At 31.6% G+C, this 21,406-nt stretch overlaps 4 protein-coding genes and 1 non-coding gene across 6 annotated transcripts; 2 read left to right on the top strand and 3 right to left on the bottom strand.

Moving 5' to 3' along the window:
- Positions 1-2,356: 2,356 nt before the first annotated feature.
- Positions 2,357-3,409, top strand: LOC108474784 (zinc finger A20 and AN1 domain-containing stress-associated protein 6-like). Of its 2 annotated transcripts, none has more exons than XM_017776799.2 (2): positions 2,357-2,517; positions 2,597-3,409. In XM_017776799.2, the coding sequence occupies exon 2, from the start codon at positions 2,672-2,674 to the stop codon at positions 3,209-3,211; it is 540 nt and encodes a 179-aa protein (XP_017632288.2). In that variant the 5' UTR covers positions 2,357-2,517; positions 2,597-2,671; the 3' UTR covers positions 3,212-3,409. The 2 variants fall into 2 exon arrangements, with proteins under 2 accessions (XP_017632288.2, XP_052881142.1); XM_053025182.1 differs by having other exon boundaries at positions 2,368-2,517; positions 2,606-3,409.
- A 1,111-nt stretch (positions 3,410-4,520) lies between these two features.
- On the bottom strand, positions 4,521-7,699 carry LOC108466345 (purple acid phosphatase 22-like). The gene is made up of 3 exons (XM_053022789.1): positions 7,538-7,699; positions 7,035-7,123; positions 4,521-4,749 (listed from the first exon to the last, which is right to left on the bottom strand). The coding sequence occupies exons 1-3, from the start codon at positions 7,697-7,699 to the stop codon at positions 4,521-4,523; spliced, it is 480 nt and encodes a 159-aa protein (XP_052878749.1).
- Positions 7,482-10,736, bottom strand: LOC108475168 (purple acid phosphatase 22-like). Its single transcript, XM_053021693.1, has 3 exons — positions 10,503-10,736; positions 10,138-10,429; positions 7,482-8,106 (listed from the first exon to the last, which is right to left on the bottom strand). Exons 1-3 carry the CDS (start codon positions 10,659-10,661, stop codon positions 7,742-7,744), a joined length of 816 nt encoding a protein of 271 aa, XP_052877653.1. The 5' UTR covers positions 10,662-10,736; the 3' UTR covers positions 7,482-7,741.
- Positions 10,737-12,390: 1,654 nt separating this feature from the next.
- TRNAD-GUC (transfer RNA aspartic acid (anticodon GUC)) lies at positions 12,391-12,462 on the bottom strand. Its single transcript has one exon. It is a non-coding gene; the product is annotated as a tRNA-Asp (tRNA).
- A 390-nt stretch (positions 12,463-12,852) lies between these two features.
- LOC108474529 (uncharacterized) lies at positions 12,853-13,888 on the top strand. The gene has a single exon (XM_017776478.2). The coding sequence runs from the start codon at positions 12,962-12,964 to the stop codon at positions 13,721-13,723; it is 762 nt and encodes a 253-aa protein (XP_017631967.1). The 5' UTR covers positions 12,853-12,961; the 3' UTR covers positions 13,724-13,888.
- Positions 13,889-21,406: the final 7,518 nt, after the last annotated feature.

Raw genomic sequence — 21,406 nt, 5'->3', positions numbered from 1 at the left:
CTACCGTGCCTATCAAGCTCCTGATTTCCTCTAAAATTCATCGTTTGTAGAGAAATCCTGGAAGGCCAGGTAACCTAACCCAAACCATTGTGCTTCTAGGAAAAGCCTGAAAGGGACTAAACTTTGAGGTCTATGGTTGCACTGTGAGGTATTAACCTAGCACGATCCACAACCCTTGGGTAAGCACCTTTTCGTAATCATCTCGACTCTAAAATTATACCAAGAAGTATCCATTTTTCACGTCCATAAGCTGGAATTTTTGGAAGGGTTTCCAAAAGCTATTGATCGTATTCTGCAGTAAGGTATACGATAAGTTCCTTCCCAATAATTTTACGACCACCGTAGTTGCCATGTCTCTAATTAGAATTTGTTGAACCCTCTAAAAAAAAACTAATAGTAGGTATTCCATTTGCATTAGACCTTACAATGTCTGTTTCTAAAAATTCAAAATCTTCATCGCCATCAAATCCAAAAGTCCCTCTGCCCAAAACTTTGTTCTTCCATGAACTACTCGACACTGGGAAAGTCTCCACGACCATATCATTATCCGCATTTGAATCAAGGCCCTTGAATCAAACTTTTCTAATGTTACGATCTCTGACTGAACTATCGCCTCCATCGTCCTTAGCCGTTCTCAAAAATACAAAAGATTTTGTAAAATATTAAAACAAATGCGAATCGAATCGAGTTTTGTTCACCTCTAATTTAAACCATATCATACCTATTAATTATTATACGTGTAATTATGGTTGTAAAACACTCCTTCAAACATTAATTTAGTTTGAAAATCAATGATTAGGGGGTGAACCATGCCCCGCAAATGATGCACCCCCAACCGCACCACCATTCGTTTCACTCCCCCAAATCGCGCGACTTTCAGACACGCTATATCCGACCAATATTACTCATTCCAGCTAAAAGCCAACCGCCCAATCCCCCACCCCCACAACATAACCACCCAACACACTGTTCTTTTTCAATAATTATCCATTTGTATAAAGAAAGCTCTTAAACTTGGCGATGTCTCCAGTCATTTGTCATCTTCTTACAAATAAATAACCCTTTTTATTACATCATACAGCTTCCAGAAGACCCACTTACCACCCCCCCCAAAACCACTGTCCACCTTATCCAAACCCCTGAATTACACATTTAATTTACTTTAATTTAATGATAATATTTTTTATATTAGTTTGGATAAACATGTTTAATTTAATAAAACTGTAATTAATAAAATGTGTTAATTTAATATAATATATAATAAACAATTTCATAATTTTTATGTTACATCCCACCTAGACAAAGCATTTAAAAAAAAAATAAAAGCATTAGAGAGAGGAGAAAAAATAATAAATTCCAAATAACAAACCAAACATCAGAAGCCACGTGTTAAATGAACAAGTTGGACAGTAGCACGCGGCTGTCGTTTTAATTCTATCTCTCTTTCCTACATTGTGCATGAATTTCCGTGTTCTTTGTTAAATACAATAAAGGTTAAAATTTGCCATTAGTCCCTGTAATTTTACATAATTTGATATTTAGTCTATATGCTTTAAAAGTTAAAAAAATCTAATCCTCTTACTTTTTTCAATTTGAAAATAGAAATCCAATGATTATTTTTTGGGTAAAATACAAAAAATAATCACTTTTGATTTAGATTTTTATGTTTGGAATGTTACGTTTTGTCACTTATGTTATCATTTTATCACGAAATGGTTCCTCTAACATTAAGCTCCGTTATCTCCCCAACAGCGTTCCTACGTCGCAATCTAAACAGGTTTTAAATGCCAATTTAGATGTCTTATATGGCAATCCAAATTAAATTTATTTAATTAAAAATATATTTTCATCTTAGCAACTGGACATCCAAGTTGGCATTTAAAACTCATTTGGACTATCATGTAGGACTGTCATTATGGAGGTAACAGATTTTAATGGTAGAGTGACCAGTTTGTAATAAAATGATAACGTAAGTGACTAAAATGTAATATAAAGGCAAACAAAAATGATTATTTTTATAGTTTACGTTATTGTTTTTGTTTTTAGTAGTTTTTGTTAGAATTTGTCAATTTAACAACATCCTAACTAATATATTGACAAAATTATTAACAAAGTTAATGATTAGACTGATAATTTTAAATTAGAAAATATGAGGACCAAATTTAAAATTTCCAAGTATAGGGACTAAATATTAAAATTAATCAAAGTACAGGGACTAAATACAGATTTTAACCTACAATAAACCAAACTCGGATTAGCTGGAATTTCCATTTTTGGCCTTTTACCTGCCAGCCTGTCCCTTCAGATATTTCCTATTTTATTTATTTATTTAACACCAATTGCGAATTTAAAAAGATATATTTATTATTGAATATTATATACTCGGTTTTTTTTGGTACTCTTTTCGTCGTTGTTTCCTCCTTCCCTTTTATCCTCTCATCCCCTCTACCCGTTAATAAGAGGCTTCTTTTCTTATAATTCTTTGCTTTGTTCATATTTTCCCTTCAAAATTCAGAGGTATTTTTTGAATTTTATTTTGAATTTCTGTGTGTTGTTTTTAAAGTTCGTTTGATTTTTATTCGTTTTGTGTGTTTAGATCTTGCAGATCTGATTTTCAAAAACCAAAAATTAAAGGCAAATATCAAGAGATTTCGAAGAAAAACAAGAAAAGATGGCGGAGGAACATAAATGCCAAGCGCCGGAAGGTCACCGTCTTTGTGTTAATAACTGTGGTTTCTTAGGAAGTCCGGCGACGATGAATCTTTGTTCTAAATGTTACAGAGATTTCCGACTTAAAGAACAACAACAAGCTTCTTCGGCTAAATCGTCTATCTCTACCTCTCCTTCATCTTCGTCAACGGCAGTCGAATCTGTTTCTCAGGTACCTCTCCTGACTCTCCCTGAAGTCAAAGGAGTTCCGCTGGTTGTTTCGGCTGTCGCGATCTCTCCGGTGACGAAACAGAAACCACAACAGCAACAGCAACAGCAACAGCAGCAGCAACAACAACAACAACAGCAACCGACTCGGTGCACTGTTTGCAGGAAACGGGTCGGGTTGACCGGATTCAAGTGCAAGTGCGGGATTACGTTTTGCGGGTCACACAGGTACCCGGAAAATCATGGATGCACGTTCGATTTCAAGAAGATTGGGCGAGAGAAGATTGCACGTGCCAATCCCGTGGTCAAAGCAGAGAAGATCGTGAGGATTTGAGAAGAAGAAGATGGAAAGCCGATTGATCCTTTGACTTTTAATCAGTAAAAGAAAAAAGAGAAATAGAAATGTCAAACTTGTTAAGATTGCGACACGTGTTTCAGTGTTGGTCCCCATACCTTTAAAAATTGGGCTTGGATAAAAATATTTTATCTTATAAAATAAGTCTTCTATTTTTATTACTTTTCCTTTACACAATTCTTCTATTTTGTTAAAATTATCATTAATTTAGCCTTAGAAAATAAATTTAATTAATTTACTTTACATGAGAAATGAAATTCATATGACCATGAATTTCATTTTTTTATATACAAAAGAATAAATAATCCTTTTCCTTTATATGATAAAAGTCAAATTAATATTCACGTCGACATTAGCAAGTTGGGTTTTGTATGAGTTGTTTTCAACTTCAACCTAAATTATTTATTTATTTAGATATTATAATTTTGGAAGGTAAAAGTATAATTTTATTATATTAATTTAAAATTTTATAAATTATAAAGGAGTTATTTTTAAGAGGGTTGAAGTTCTTGTCAGCCTCATTTGTTTCGCCAAGGATAAATATTTGATACACAAACGATAAAAAATTTAAATATAAATAGATAAATAACTGAGACATGTGGTAGAATTTCAACTTCACTTGTGAAGTTAAAAAATTCATCGCTTATATATTAAATAATTATTTAAAAAATAGATATTTATCACATTTTTAATCCTATTTATGGTAGATGGATGTGGGGAATTGAAAGAAACATCGATAGATGTAGTGTACTACGGTCTGAACTTTGGGCCATTTATGATGGTCTCCAACTAACGTAGAGGCTAATTTGGAAAATGTTATTGTTGAGATTGATTGTGCTCTAGCTATCAAATGTATCCATGACGATATCAAAGGGCATTCAAAAGGAAACTTGGTTATGTGAATTTAATAATTGTGCAGACACGATTGGAGAGTGGTCTTTAAGCAAATACAAAGTGAAGCGAACTATGTTGTTGATACTTCAGTTGACTTGATGAATGACTCTCCTATTAGTACTCGAATTTTTCATATGACTCATTCATTGGTTGATGATCAAACACGGTTAGATAGACGCTTTTTGATATCTAACCCCGCTACTACTATTAGCTTGAAATTGATTTTCCAAACAAATGAAAATCTAAAAATATTAAATATTTAATGATATAATGCACATGATACAATGCATTTAAATACTATCATTAAATATTAATCTGATAGTTTAATATATAATTTATAGTACAAACAAAGGTATTGGCATCCCTTTCGGAACACTCAATATCGTATATAACTTTATAGTTCATCATTTTTAATGTATGAGCCGTCTTTATGGACTGTAGTCAGCCAACACGATTTGATCGTAGTTAAACTTTGTAGCCAAACCTGGTCGGCAACAAGTGATTGGGAGTCATTGTTGCGGTGCCATGACCAATGTGCTCGACTTTCATCTACCAACCTTAATCGACCATGTCCAAAGCTTGGTTCCCTATAAAGTGAAAGCTCTGGAGTAGGACCTTCAAACCTGAAACATGGGTTATCAGATCAAGTAAAGAAAACTATACTCGGTTTCACAAAACTATTAATAAGTTTATATTTAAGGGCAGCTAAAAAATTACTTTAAAAGAAGTTAAAGATGAATCATAAATTTTTTAGAATGATAAAGTACAAATTTACTATTATATTTACTAACTTGTACTTTTTAAAATTTTAAAGGGACTACAATGCAATTTTATCATTTTTGGGGAGGGGGTAACCCCCGCTTAGTGGCTCAACTTTAAAAGTTACAAAATGGTCACTGAATTATTCGAAAATTTTCATTTAAGTCACTGAACTATTCGAAAGTTTATTTAAGTCATTGGCTTGTTAAGTTTTATTTTTTTTAAAAAAAGGTTCAGCTAATAAGCTTCAAGCAACAATTTGATTATTTTGTATGGTGGATCAGTACCTATCAACGAGTAAAAAAACATACCTTAGATCCAAATCGATTTGACAGTCAATGTTAGGAATCGGAGAAGAAAGTTGTTTAGATTTTAGTTTACAAATTCGTGACATTTAAAGTTGTTTCATGAAAAAAAAATTGAACTTAGAAGAGAAGAGGAAATAGAGCTTTTGATTGGTACAAACAATGCAAATAGAAAATGCCATATAACAGCGATTTTAACAATCTTGTGATTTAAATTAAAATTTTCGAATAGTTCAGTAATTATTTTGTAACTTTTTAAAGTTGAGTGACTAAAATATAAACTTACTATTAATTTAATAACCTTGGGTGTAGTTTAACTAAACATTTTATTTGTTTAGTTTATAGTTGATGTTTGCTCTGTATTGGATCAATCGAATTACAACTTTTCGTTCCATTGGAGTGTCCTAAAGACATGGCAAATTATGCTCGATTCTATGGCCATTGATCTGTGTTATGCTCCCTTTATAAGGATTTGTATTGCATGATTAAGTCCACCAAAATTAAGGTGTGTAATTTATGAGCCTAGAGCTGGTTCAAAATGCATTGAGTCTATATTGAGTTTATTTCTATGTGTCTACAGTTCGATTAAAATTAAATTGATTGATTAAATTGATCTAATTCTATTAATCGGTCAGTAGTTGAATTTAATTTGATCAAAAATCAATTAATAATTTTTTAAAATTTTGATTATTGGGTAAATTAGCTCGAAACCAAATAATTAACCAAAATAATCATATATAATATATATTATATATAGCCCATCCCAGTATATAAATAATATATATAACTTTTTGTTTGGTTGTTAACTTTCAAGACTTATTTAGTATTTCTAATGTCTTATTTGTTATTTTCACATCTATTTTAAATCTTTTGAACTATTAAAAAAAAAAGAAAGAAAGTGAACGTATGTCTTTTTTTTATATGTTTTATACTTATTTTAACCAAAAGAAAAAACATATAAATTTCAACTAATTCGGTTAATCGACCGAATTATCCGAAATATTTCGATTCGGTTAATATATTTGAAAATAACTTCAATTCGATTAATGATTGAAGATTTTTATATTTTGGATAATTCAGTTTGGGTATTAACCGGAACCAACCGTTTCAACACCCTTAGTTAATGGAATAAAAAACTCTCCAAATATTTTCGAAAAATTAATTAAGCCTCTCTTGATTATTTACACCCAATTGAGCTCTTCAACTGATAAAATTAATCAATTAAGTTTTTTTAATTGTTAGATTTAATTGTTGACAGTTAAATCCTAATGGTATTACTAACATGGTTGTTAATGGTTGCTGAGTTAAATCTCATGATGTTTACATGGCGATCCGTGTTAACAAACATAAAAAGCATCAATACTCATCAATTTTTTTTATTTTTTTTTATTTTCACTGACATGAATCGCCATTCACCATCATGATGATTGACTCAATAATTATTAATGATCACATCATAACGACAATTAAAATTTAACAGTTAAAAGGCTTAATTAATTAATTTTATCAATGAAAAGATTCAATTAACTGAAAAATATACAAAGAAACTAAATTAATTTTTAAAATACTTTGAAAACTTGTTATATCATTAATCATTTAATTTAAATTCTAAAGAAAAAAAAAACAGAAAACAAAATGTAGTCTTAGGACTCCTTTGGATAGGTTGTACATTTATTTATGATTAGTGTAAAAATAATTATGGTAGTGAAATTAAATAAAGTAACAATACTATAACATAAGATAAAAAGAAAACTAAACACAACGCACTAAAGCTAAACGATGATGGGTAGCTTTAATCTAGTTTTCTCCATATTTTTAGCTATTATATCAAGATAGCTACTTACTTTAATGCCAGCCCTTCTCGGTTTCCTCCATCGCCTATGGTTATGTAAACCGGGCCACATGGGTTAGGCTTCTTGTCATAAATTCTGTTCTGCGACAAATCAATTAAGACCCTAATATAAATTAGTTGTCAATAAAGAAAACAATAACCCAAAAATTAACTATTTTTAAATTGGTTTATTGTCACATTAAATAATTTAACATTTATAAAAAATTAATTTTTTTTTAAAAAAGCATGGAATATATGTGGATTACCATGCAGTCATTCATGTTTAAAAATTTAATGTTTTAGTTCCTATTTCGATTAAAACAGAACACTTCAACCTTTTTTAAAAGGTTGATGGTCAAATTTGATTTTCTTTAAAAGGTTGAGAATCGAATTTAGCTCAAAAATAATAATAAAAGTCAAATTGATAAAAGATGTAAACGTTAAGGACTAAAATTGACATTTTGATTAATAATTTTTTAAAATGACACTTAAAAAGACAAGAAAAAAGTGACTTACAAATCGTTCATATGCATGAACATGTCCAGCGAAAACAATATCAACTCGTGCTTTATACAACAATTCTTCCATTGCTTTCCTCATGCTTTCCCCTTCACCTTTATGTGCCGAATTAGTATTATACCATGGCACATGCACCACCACCACCACCCAAGGCGTCATCGTCCGATCAACCTTACCCAAATCCGCTTCCACCCACTTGTACTAATCAGAACCCTCCTTAAAATCTATATAAGACCCCAACATCACGATATGTGAACCGGCAACGTCGAAAGAATAATATAAATTGGAGGTGGATCCACTCTCCTTGTATGGCATTAGCCAACGAGCATTATAGGCTTTAAAAGTGTGACGAGGGATCCAAGGGAAGAACTCAATCTCGTGGTTCCCTTCTGTCGTCATCCAAGGGCGACGGTTGGCATATTGCTCCACCAGGCGGCCGAATGAATCCCATAGTTTTTGGTGTGTATCGGCATATGACAGATCGCCTGGTAATAGAAACACATCATAGTCTTTGCTATCGACATGTGCTAAAGTTGATCTTGTCCATTCAGTTTGTCCAAGATCGCCTGTTAACAAACATAAGCTATTATTAAAATTGATGTGGCTAATGAAATAATCAAATAGTTACACTAGCATGCCACATATATCTTATGTTGACTTATAAGGACCAATTTTTAGCAATAAAATGGATAGGGTTTTAAACATAAAAACCAATTTACTTTTTTATCTAACATGCAAAGACTAATTTATCCATTTCTTTAGTAGATGGGGTATAATGTAATTTATCTCTTTCTATAAGGGTCTCAATAATACTTTTACCAAACTTGAGTCGATTTGGTATGAAGTTTACCTCATCCAAGTCAAGTCCAAATTAACCCAGGCTAACGATATTAACAAAAAACCCAACTTTTGGACAAGTCCAATGGATCCATATTATTTTTATAAGGTTAATGCACTATTTAGGGCTTGGATTTGATAATTGTTCCCACATTAGGGCCTTAAACATTTTTTTATTCCTGAACTTGACAATCGTTCCGACATTGTGACTTAAAAATTTTTTGGGTCCAGCTTTTTGTTAAGGAAATATCAGGGACTAATTTGGACAAAAAAAGTTCAAGCCCTAACATGAGAATAATTTTCATGTTCAGAGGCTAACTTGGACTAAAAAAGTTTAGACCCCAATATGGAAAAGTCTTTAATTTCAGGGGCTAACTTGGATAAAAAAAGCTCAGGCCCCAATGTAGAAATAATTTTCAAGTTCAAATACTAACTTGGACAAAAAAATTTCAAGCCTCGAAAACAATTACCAAGTTTAAGACTAATTTGAATAAAAAAAAGTTCAAACCCCAATGTAGTATCAATTGTGAAGTTCAAGCATAAATGTTGCATTAAACCCATTTTATACTTTTAACATATAACTTTGACAAAGCAGTGTTTCGTATTTAAAAGTTTGAATCTTTCTAAAACTAAATACTTTTGTTTTTGTACGTGAAACTTTGATGGGTCTTACGTTTTTGCAATATTTGTATAGCAACTTTTACTTTTTTAAAGAGAGAAAAAAAGAAGTTATATATATATATATATATATATATATATATATTGCTTGATTTGTAGTAGTGTACCCATAAAAGAAAACTCAAAAAAAGCAAGCCAATGCAAACATTGGAGAAATAGGTTTCCCAAGTTATTACTACTCCTAATTATTTATCTACCTAGGTAGTCAAAAATCTAACAATGATCAATGTGTGCACCTTTGGATTTCCTTCCTTAGGACTTTGCTTTCACTCACTAATTTAAACCAAAATTAAAAGAAGAAACATTCTCTCTCGCCGATTGAGTCTTAGCTCGATTGATTGATATGAGTATTGTTGCCAACGCAGAAAGACGTGAATTTGAGTGTACTAAAATATATTATCTTCGTATTTATAGGTTAGAAAAGGGTTATGGACACTTATAGATATTATCTCAAAAAAATAGATATAATCAAAATCTATAATAAAATTATTCAAAAAAAAAACATTCTCTCAATATGAACCTTTAAAAGGAAAAAAAAATAGTGCTAATCCATTATTTTCTCCTTTATCAAAATGATTAGTGATGTTTTAATTTTGGACTCATTCTTTTAAATACATATATTTATGAAATATATTCTTAGAAGAATAAAAGATATAATCTTTATATATATATATATATATGAAAAAATTGAAAATTTGCCTCACAAAATCCTGGGTTTGAATTATCATTGCAGCTTTCGAATTTCAAATTTTAAATATATTTGTGTTTAATACTCAATCAAATCCAAATAACATATTAGTAGAAGTCATTGCTTTCCTTTATATAAATTATTTCAATCTATACTTGGATAAAGTTTTAAATTTAATTTCACAGTTTTTTCAATTTTAAAAATCTAATTCAACCATTGATGTCCATCAAAATTTGCTACCATTACATACCAACTCAGTATATAAATTTGATAGAAGTAGATTTAGAGGAAATATACTAATAATATTAATGAAAAAATAAAAATTTTAAATTGAATAAAATGTAAAATTTAAACCGAAATATAAACACCATATAAAAAAAAAATCTTTACTTACCAACCACAACAAATTCAATAGGAAAAGTTGAAGGAGGTGTCTTGAAGGAAAACTCAGGACCATATCCACCACACTTATAGTAATACATTGTTGATGGCTCCAATGGTCCAATCTTAACATGATGTATTTTTTCTGAACTGTAAAAGAAGTATCGATATCGAGTACTATCTCCCTCAATAATATTATTGTATTTCCCAGAAATCTTCCCATATTCTACTATTGATGGCACGTCTTTATCTTCTGTTATCCAAGTCACCCTCATGTAATCTTTGCCCGCAAAAGAAATATGTGCCTGAAAAAGGAAGATGAAAAATATTAATACATGAAAAGACGTGAGAAAATAATGAATAATAGACAATATCAACCTGTTGAGGGTCGGATTTGGATCGACGATGTGGAGTATCGATTAATTGTCGAGGAGGATATCGAATATAATGGATTTGTAATGTGTACGTGGTTTGAGAGATGAAGAAGATCATTGTTAAAAGGAGATGCAAGGAATGCTTAGGCCATGGTATTGCCATAATCTTTTAGTTGTTTAAGGTAGGATGTTCCTGAATTGGAGTCTTCAGATTTATTTATAACAAGGAATCTTTGAGCTGGTTATATATACATATATATATATATATATAATATACATACATACATATATATAATATGTTTGTATGTATAAGATTTAGATGGCGTCAAGTAAACCAATTGGAAAATTTCTCAATATACTTGCAGCAAATGACAAGTGTAGAGCCGGTTCTTTAACTTTGATTGTTTGTATGTATATATAAAATATGTATATCTAGACAACTGCCTGAAGAAGGGATACGACATGGTCACCAAACATGCAATTCAAGAAGCTGTTCAAACATGAAGAGAAACTTCATATACAGGGACAAATAAGGTCCCAATACATACAAACGTATTTAAATATCAAATTTTTAGTACTAGTTTAAATCTATATATAAACGTAAAAATTATTTTATTTTATTTTATTTTTCATTATTCTATCATGCGAAAAAAGTTATATTTTCATTATAAAAATCACAGATTAAATTAGTCTTTTTACTATTTAATGTATTTTGAATTAGCAGAGTAGCTTCTAAAAGCTTCACCTTTATTCTTTGTTTTTAAGCCCCCCCTGTCTTTCTACATGTCTAAACTTGTCTTCTTTATCTGTTTTTTTCCCCTTTTAATTACTTTCGGCCCCTTCTTTTATACCAACTGGAACCATCATTCTACTTGAATACAAAGCAAAAAAGAACAAATCTATGTCTAAGAGTAACATAAGCACATGTAGTAGTAATTCCAACATGTTCAATCTGCAGTCGACCTTGTAATAACCTTTATCCCTTTCTTTCATGTATAGGCCAGCCGAAAGAGTCCTGGGCAGCTATTGCCCTAATTATAATCCCCTATATATAGACCATATAGGGTTGCTCCTACAAAATATTACTCACAAAACAAGTATCATTTGCCATCATCCACCTGCTTGTTTCTCCACTAATAAGATAACCAGTTTTATATTAGTGATCTTTAATGCCATGCGTACGTAAATACATACATATAATTTGTGTCAATTACAGTGGTTTCTTTTATCCTAAAACCCCATTGGTTTTTTAACTGGGTTTCAGGGGGGCATTACAGGCAAGTTGAAGGAAGTTTGGATAGTCATGGAAAAGCTGAACTTAGAGCTATACATGAAGAACTGTTACATACTGAAACAGAATGAGAGGTTGAGGAAGAAAGCAAAGCTTCTCAACGAGGAGAATCAAGCGCTATTATCTGAGCTTAACCAAAAATTCTCCAACCCCACCTACTCTAAGCCAAAAAATTCAGCCATTACCATTACTGACCACCTCAACCTCAGCTTCAATTCTAACCCAAGTTCTTCCTATTATAACAGTGGCGAACCTATAGACATCAAGACCCCAGATATGGACCCAAGTTCTTCCTATTTCCATCATTTTTGTCATATAGTATTATCATTGTTCTCTCTTTAATTGGATAATGGATCCATTAATGTTGATAGTTTACAGGGGGAAAAAACAAACTTAATGGTTCAGAATCACTACGAGTTACTAGTGAGTTTCATTAAATTATCATAGAACACTATATTCTGGACTAACAACTCAACTATCTTCATGCATAGATTTGAAAATTGAGACGATACCGAAAAAGTATTAATCAGACATAATTTGAAAGTACAGCTTCTTCATGGCTCTTTCTCAGAAATCGAGTTTTCAAATTGAAAAAAAACATCGCCGTTGCCGGGGATCGAACCCGGGTCACCCGCGTGACAGGCGGGAATACTTACCACTATACTACAACGACCTTGTTGCTTTTGAAAAGAAGTATATATCTTTTGGTAAATAAATTAAGAGTTTAGGAACTCTTTATTTAAGTAAAAAAATTTTCACATAATTCCATCGAACGCTTACCTCTAGAGATAAAATTATTTAGAGTGGTAACCACGAATCCCGAATACAAACCGTAAAATGAATATGAAAAATATATAAAGAAAAAGAAAGAATAGTAATATCCCATTTAATACGTTGACAATGTACGCTTACTTTCTAACACTACTTGTTTAGTCTAAAAACTTTACTCGTTGCATAGTAAATATTTTCTCATATTTAATATGTTTTTATAATTAAAATTTAATAAACATTTTATTAAATTACCCAAAACTCGGCAAGTCGGGCCGGGTCTAATCAGCGCCCAATAAATTCCATTAACAAGCTTAAAAGTTGGAAACACAAAAAGATTCCACGGAAAAAAATTAGTAATTTCTAGATACCCACAAAACAAGTCTTTGTAGCTTTAACAAGAAATGGCGAAAGAATTCACGGTGCCGCCGGTGGTCTTCCCCTCCGGCGGCGGAGTCAACCCTTCCGTCGGAAACATCAACCAACGCCGGGTACCCACTGCGCCATTCCAACCCTCACGCCCTCCTTCCTCCTCTTCCGCTTTACCCTTCATGTCTTTTGATATGGGTTCGGCCACATCGTCGTCGGTATCCTTAGGCGGTTCAATCTCCTCCTCCGCAGCAACCGGATCCGCTTCATTCGAAGACGAAGAGCCCCTTCTCGATGAACTCGGTATCCACCCGGATCAAATCTGGTACAAGACCAGATCCATCCTCAACCCTCTCCGGGTGAACCCGACGGCCCATAAAGACTCCGACTTATCAGGCCCTATCTTTCTCTACTTATCCCTCTGCTTATTCCAACTCCTCGCTGGCAAGATCCAATTCGGCGTCATCCTTGGCTGGATCGTCGTCTCCTCGATTTTCCTCTATGTCGTTTTCAATATGTTAGCGGGTCGCAACGGCAACCTAGATCTTCATACGTGTACGAGCGTGGTTGGTTATTGTATGTTACCGGTGGTGATCTTCTCTGCAGCATCGCTTTTTATTCCCCAGGGGACTAGCGTTGCTAGGTACGCCGTGGCGGGGATTTTCGTTGTTTGGGCCACTAGGGCTTGCACCAATTTAATGGTGGCACTTGCTGATGGAGGTGAAGAACATCGCGGCCTTATATCGTACGCTTGTTTCTTAATCTACACTTTGTTTTCGCTTCTTGTTATATTTTAATTGAAGTACAATTTGCTTGTATCTAGGGTTAGGTTCTTTTAGTGGATACTAATTGCTATGTATTCTAAAGAGGTTTTCTTTTTTTTCTCTTTTTTGGTTGAATTTTGATATCTACAATGTTGAACAGAACTGAAATTTCATAGAAATTTGCCTTTTTAGCTCAAAGTTATTACTCGGTTTGTATTGAGCTCTTTTTCACTTGACATGGATATCTATATGATCTTTCAAATGTATCCTAATTTTTTTAGAAAAAATTATTGAGCATATTTGTGTTTGACATGAACCCGAATCCCAAATCCGACTAATATAGAAAAATATAAACTTGTTTGAGGACTTGAAATAGGCTTTTACTTTCTTCATTATTATTCGATCACGTGAATTTTGGATTTAATTCATGATCAAGCTCCCCGAATCCTGAGCCTGAGTAAGATAGAAGAAGATAAACTTGTTTGAGGACGTGAAATGGGAATTTACCTTCTTCATTATCACCTATTTGCATGAATATTTGATTTATTCATGATCTAGCTATTTGCATGGTTCCGTTTTATCGAGTACAAACATGTACCCTAATCACAAATCCACTTAAGGTAGAAGAAGATAAACTTGTTTGAGGACTTGCAATAGGCTTTTCCCTTTTTCATTGTCATCTCTCCGCATGACTATTAGATTTAATTCATTATCAAGCTATCCGGATGGTTCTGTTTTATTGAGTAGAAACACGGACTTGAATTATGGGTCCACATAAGATAAGATAAACTTGTTTGAGGGCTTGAAATGGGATTTTACCTTCTTCATCATCACCTATTTGCATGAATATTTGATTTCATTAATGATCAAGCTAGTCGGATGATTTTGTTTTATTGAGTACAATCATGTACCCTAATCAAGAGTCCACTTAAGATAGAAGAAGATAAACTTGTTTGAGGACTTGAAATAGGCTTTTTCCTTCTTCATTGTTATCTTTTCACTTGACTATTAGTTTAATTCATCATCAAGCTATCCAATGGTTCATTTTATTGAGTAGAAACACGTACCTGAATCAGGGGTCCACATAAGATAGAAGATAAGTTTGTTTGAGGGCTTGAAATAGGATTTTACCTTCTTCATTGTTTTCTATTTGCGTCAATATTAGATATAATTCATGATCAAGTTACTCTGATCATTCTGTTTTATCAAGTACTATGTTGTTGGAGATGGGTTCTGAGAGATCCTTGGTGTTAGCCATTATCTTCAATAAAACTATTTACTCATCCTGGCAAAGCATATTAAGGCAATAAGGAGAAAACATCTCTTTGGGCATGAGGAAAGATTGTTTTTCACTTTGGGTCCTTGATTCTCTTGAGAATAATGATGATTTTTATCTCTTTTTACAGTTTTACAGGCTAAATATAAATTTAGATCAGTTTTTTGGTGTGGAAGTTCTTGAGGTGTCATTTTATAATATAGACTCTGTGCATTAGTGCTTGGATTTACATCATTAGACTAAATATAAATTAAGTTCAGTTTTAGGGAACTCATCACAAATTGAAGCCAAAGAAGTTTAGGTCATGTAAGATGTTAAAGAAAATAAATTCTAATGCTCATCTCATGTGATTGAGTTGCCAACAGATTTGCATATCAGTCCAGTTTTTAATGTTTCTGACTTGTGTGATTGAGTGCCCTACAAATTTAGCAAGCTCTAATTCTTATGTGATTAAGTTTCCTACAGATTCATTTTAGATAGCAAAGATTATTAGTTTTCTTCAGGGTTTAGGGTTAAAAATAAAATTTTATTTGCAGGAAAGTCTAGTAACTTCACTTGCAAGAAAGTCTTTTATATATGTATGTATATATATGCTGTCCCTACTTTTTTCTAACTAGTTTTACAAACCTAATTCTCTTGATTGTTGCTGTTTTCTTCCTTAAACCTCATATATCTTGCTCGTTTCTAAGGTGGGATGTTGTCACGAAGCATTCATAAGTTCTGAATCTTGGAATACTGATTACTTTGTATGACTCCTTTTAAGTATTGAATTCTCAGAGTACATACGCAAGACATGCAGGTTTCTATGGTAGACATTGGCCCGAAAAGCATAACTTTTAGTTCAAAGGGTCTTTACAATGTCGTCACAATACTTTCACAGGTTTTCAGTCTTGGATATATTACAGGCTTTTTTAAGTATAGAATTTTAAGAGCGCGTAGGTAGGACTGCAGGTTTCTATGGTAGGCATGGAACTTAATAGCATAACTTCTAGTTCTAATAGTTCCCTTCAAAACTGCTATATGCGTAGATTACATCTGCAAGCTGCAAATTTACCTTTTCTTTTACCTGCATTCTTATTGTTGGTGGGATGTGTAAATATGTATTACTATTTCAGTCTTGCACAAGGGACATAATCCCTTTCATCCTTTAACTATAGGTGATATATAGGTTTAATATTCAATATTTTTTAAGCACCAAGGGTCCTAGAGCATGTATGGGGTATGCCCAAGCTGAAGCTAAAGTCTTTTTCAAGATTTTATTGAACTAGAAACATTTTTTATCACGTTTCATCATCATCTGATTAATTGATAAGTGTATAAAATTATATGATTGTTGATTTTGTTAGTTGGCCAATAAGACCATGAAGGACTAATTCTAGTCTTAAAAAAGATTTAATAATAAAATAATTTTTTATTAATTGTTTGTATTCCTTTAATTTTCCTTAAAAACACAACTACCATTGAACTAAACAAAGAAATGCTGTTTTTGAGTTTGGTTGTTGAGACAATTGGATTTCTTAAATGTTGCTTTCAATTTCCTTTCCCTTTTTCGATTAAAATTTTTTTATTATCTTGTGTTGTAGCAGTTGGCTCTACCTCTCAAACCCATCACTTCACTTTGACAAGTTTTATCATTTTAAAACAATATTATACGATAAAAAAAATAAGAGTTAAAAGTATTGGCAATCAGTATAATTGATGATAACTATAATCTTTGTAATGATTAAATTTAAATTAAAAATAATTTATTGGGGTGAGTGGAAATTTCTTTTTATAGTGGATATGGAGTATTTATGATAGATATAGTGTATTTATGGTAATTGTTTATTTCGCCTCCTCTTTTTCAGTATATGAACATTTTATCCTTGTACAAATATAATTACTAAAAGAGAAAATATAATATTGTGGTATGGAAAAATTCATATGTTTTATATTTAAATATATTATTTAGAGAATTGTGTTTAAATTATTGAAAATTTTATATTTAAATATTTACTTGCATTTGAAAAATTGAAAATGATAAAAATAAGTAGTAAAATAAATTGAAGCGGAGCAGAGTAAGTTCATAGTGTAGCAGAATGGGTTGTGAACTAGAACATGCTGACTGTGGAGCGGTGGTGGATTTAACATCTCTTAGCCCACTCCAAACAACAATACAATGATTGGTATAATGGATTAATGCTTATCAATAAGTAGAAGCACGTATACCAAGTTCAAATCAGTTTAATAGTCAGTTTCAAATATCAAAAAAAAATTATTTAGATTTTGGTTCGAAGATTTGTAATATTAAAAGTTGTTTCATAAAAAAAAATTGAATTGTAAAAGAAAAGAGGAATGAGAGTTTTCGATTGACATACGGTATAAGCAATGAATACTATCTAACAATCATTTTAGCAACTTAATTTAAATGAATACTTTCAAATAATTCAATAATTATTTAATAATTTTTAAAATTGAATAACAAAAATAAAAATTTACTAATAATTTACCCTTTTGAGAATGACATATCCATTGTCATGGAAAATAGTACAAAGAGATCATACGATTTAAGGTTGACTTTACAAAGTTCCTAATTAGACCAACATCCTTTGTTTTTTAGTATTGGAATGTTTATTTTATCCAATAAAACAGGGACAACAAATCTCTACTTTCTTTTTCAGTCCTAACTTAGGAAGTTATTGGAAAACTAATTTGTAAAAATATGTATGTCATACTAAGAACAGTTAATTAGGATACCAACCCCCAAGTTTAATTGACACAACATTTTTTCTTTTATACAATTTCTTTTAGGGAAAAATATTTTTCCACCTTATATGTTAAATAATTTAAATATTTACTTTTAGTTAAAAATGAGATTAAAGAAAAATAAAAGAATATTAAAAGTTTGATTTTGTATAATTCTATACATAAAATTTTGATTTAATTCATTTTCACAAATTATTAACAATATTATCTAATTGGCATGGTTTTATGTTGATAGATTGCATACACAAATAATTATATTAATTCAATATGAAAATAAACGTATGTATTCATTTCTTTAAATTTGTATGATTGAATTCAAAATCAAAGTTTCATACATAAATATAAAACACGATTCAAGTTTCATGTGTATAATTGTACCAAATTAAAATTCATATATCAAATTGATATTTATCCCAAGAGAAATTGCCATGGTAAATGTAGTTGTTAAAGGAAGCTTAAATATATCTATAGGTAGCAGATATAATGGTATGTCACGTTACACTTTTGGAGAGAACTCGGATTTGAGCCCTGAACATGGCATTATTGGAAAAGGTAACTATGAACTTTGAAATGATTAATCTTAGTAAACTGTAAAGCAGATATAAAAAATCCCTTCATTATACGAAATAAATTGGTCCTTGTACGTCAACATTTTTACTTATGGCATGCCACATGTTACTATCTAATTATTCTATTAGTCAGATCCATTTTTAATAGTATGAATAGATGAAAATTTGAACAGAAATGATTAATTTACTTTTTGATTTAATGTATAAGAACTAATTTACTCTTTTTTTTTTATCAAAGATGATAAAATACAATTTGACTAAATGGTACTTTAACCCATGGGAAAAGCAACGTCAAGAGTCCGAAAAGTGATTTTTGATTTTGTCGCTTGTTTTGACCAAACTCTGTTGTGAATTTGTTGAAGAGCGTTCTACTTACCACCTATTCCCTCAACCCCACTAACCCCAAACCCCCCATCTCCACATATTTAAACGCAAACTGGATGCTCCAAACTTTCACAAACTCAACACTGAAATCAATGACTTCGTTCAGTTTCAGAGATGAAATTGTAGATCATGGAGGAAAGAGCAGCGAAACCCAGATTATAACAAAGATGAAAAATGAAGATGAAGAAGGAGAAGAAGAGCTTTTCGAGATCAATATCGAAGCTGTCAATAGTATCCCTCCACCACATTATTGGGAAGCTTTTTTCACTGCAACTAGCGATGCTTTACTTGCTAATTGCTTGCTACCTATATCTGATCTTTCCACTGCAATTCCTATGGTATCATCTAATGCTTGTACCACATGTTCCAAGGTGATGGATTGAGTTGACCTATATAATTTCATGCAGGGAAGGGTTTTATTTTTAAGGATCTAATTTATGGAGCTTTATATCCAAATATTGGTGTGTATGCGATTGTTTGTCAGTTCCTAGATGGTTCTTTTGTAGTTTCTACATGGTTGAATTAGAAGATGTTGTTAACTTATGGACTTCAATACAAACAATAGATTTTGGCCATTTTTTAAAATTATTTTCTTACAAGTTTTGGCCTTTTCACCCAAAGCTGATTAAAATAAGGGTAAAACTATTAGTAAGTTTACGTTTTAATCATTCAATTTTAAAAAGTTATAAAATGGTCGTTGAACCATTTAAAAGTTTTCATTTAAGTGAATGGGTTGTTAATATCGTCGTTGTATGGCCTTCTCTATTCATGTTATCTGCATCAATCAGAAGCTCTTCTTCTCCTTCTCTTCCACAATTCTTTTTTTCTTTATGAAGCAATTTTAAAAGTCACGAATCTACAAAATCAAATCCAAACAACTTTCTTCTCTGATCTCTGATACTGACCATTAGACCGACTTGGATCTAAGGTTCTTCTATTCTCAATGGATATTGATCCACCCTATGAATTGTTGAAATCATTGGTTGGAGCTCGTTACTTAGATTTTAAAAAGAAAAATTTAACATCCCAATGATTTAAATAAAAATTTTCGAATAGTTTAAGTGACCAAGACACAAACTTATTAATAGTTGATTAACCTTGAATATAATTTACTCTTAAAAAAATTATGACATCTCATCAATACTTTCCTTCATTTATGGTCATTGTAATTTATCCATCTTATTCCCTTAATCCCACATTTTGAAATAAAGCAAAATGTTACATTTTATGTGGTTACTCTTCAAGAAAATTAGTGATCCTTTTTTGTTTAATAGAATCAAAGATCACAATAAGGGATATTAACAAATACAACCCTTAAGGATTATTGGTATAACTAGTTTGGCAATCTCTCTCTTTCTAAAGGTTTTCATAGCTTCTATAATGTACACCACGTAACTCTGTCTTATCAATAGTAAAGATCTCCCCATACCTCATATGTCACTTGTAAGGTGGATTAACTTATTACTATAAAGATTTTAGAGATCCGATGAAGTGATACGTGACTCAAGGGATATATATTAACACACGCTTTAGCAAAGTCACTGACACATCCCATGAACATCAAGAAAAAAATAATCGTCTAAAAGTATACATAACTAGCTCCCACTCATTAAAAGTAAGAAGAGACTATCTTAAGGAATAAGACTTTCGACACCATATAGTGTGAACTTCCCACTATTCTCTTAATCTTATCTTCAAGTGTTGTTTGAACCGAATCAGATCAGCTAGATCGGGAATCGACCGAGAGACCATTTGTAAAGTGTCTTTGAACCGATTAGATCATGAGCCAGTTGAATTGACTAAAATATCAGTTGAATCAAGATTTTAATTTTTTTTTAAATTTTAATAATTTTTAATCTAACCAATGACCTAATCAGTTCGGCCACTGATTTGATTTAAAAAATATTAATCTTCCCCTCCTTTTTTGTTTCTCTCTCTTCCCACTTAAGCAACATCAACAAATCTCGGGCAAATGTCGAAACTTTAGAAAACTTTTTATTAAATTCTAGAATGTATTGATAGGAGAACTGCAAAATATATACATTAGGAGCACTGCAAATTATATACATTCATCATTGTAAATGAGCCAAAAAGAAATGAAAGAGCTGCAAATTCCCTTTTCTTAAGGTTGTTAGAATTAGACCGATTAGCTAGATCTATTGAATAAAGAATTGATCAATACACTAATTCAGAGAAAGAGGCTAAATTAGTGACTCGTTCAAACATACTTTTTATCTTGATATCTAACATGTTCGTTTTACGGTCCATATTCAGGATTCGTGACTATATTTCTCAATAATATTATCTTTTAAGGTTTGAATTTATGTTTTCTTAGAAGCACAATGCGTCTCACCATTGCTATCAAACAGTGCAACATTCGTTGATAGCTTCAAATATACTTACTACTACATTGAAATGAAGGATGCATTTGATGGTGGTTCGATCTTATATGTTCTCAAAGAAGTGGAAGTGAATTTGTTCCTCAAACATCTAAATCAAATTCAAATCTTGAAGTCCACATCAATAAGAGAATTTTATCTAAATATTATCCCAAATTCAATAAAATTAAACTTAAATCATAAGAAGAATGCAAAAATAGCCAAAAGCAGCCCCTAAAACAGCGACCTTACCAATCCCATTCCCATATTCCAACGAATCCACCCATGATGCTGTCGTCCTTTTAAATTCTAAACCCATATTTTCATCATTCACTTTTCACACTGTCCCACAAAAAAAAAAAAA

The sequence above is a fragment of the Gossypium arboreum genome, chromosome 2 (assembly GCF_025698485.1).
Source record: "Gossypium arboreum isolate Shixiya-1 chromosome 2, ASM2569848v2, whole genome shotgun sequence".
Lineage (NCBI taxonomy): Eukaryota > Viridiplantae > Streptophyta > Magnoliopsida > Malvales > Malvaceae > Gossypium > Gossypium arboreum.
Note: the sequence above shows the minus strand (reverse complement) of the source record. Positions and strands in the feature narration are given on the sequence as shown.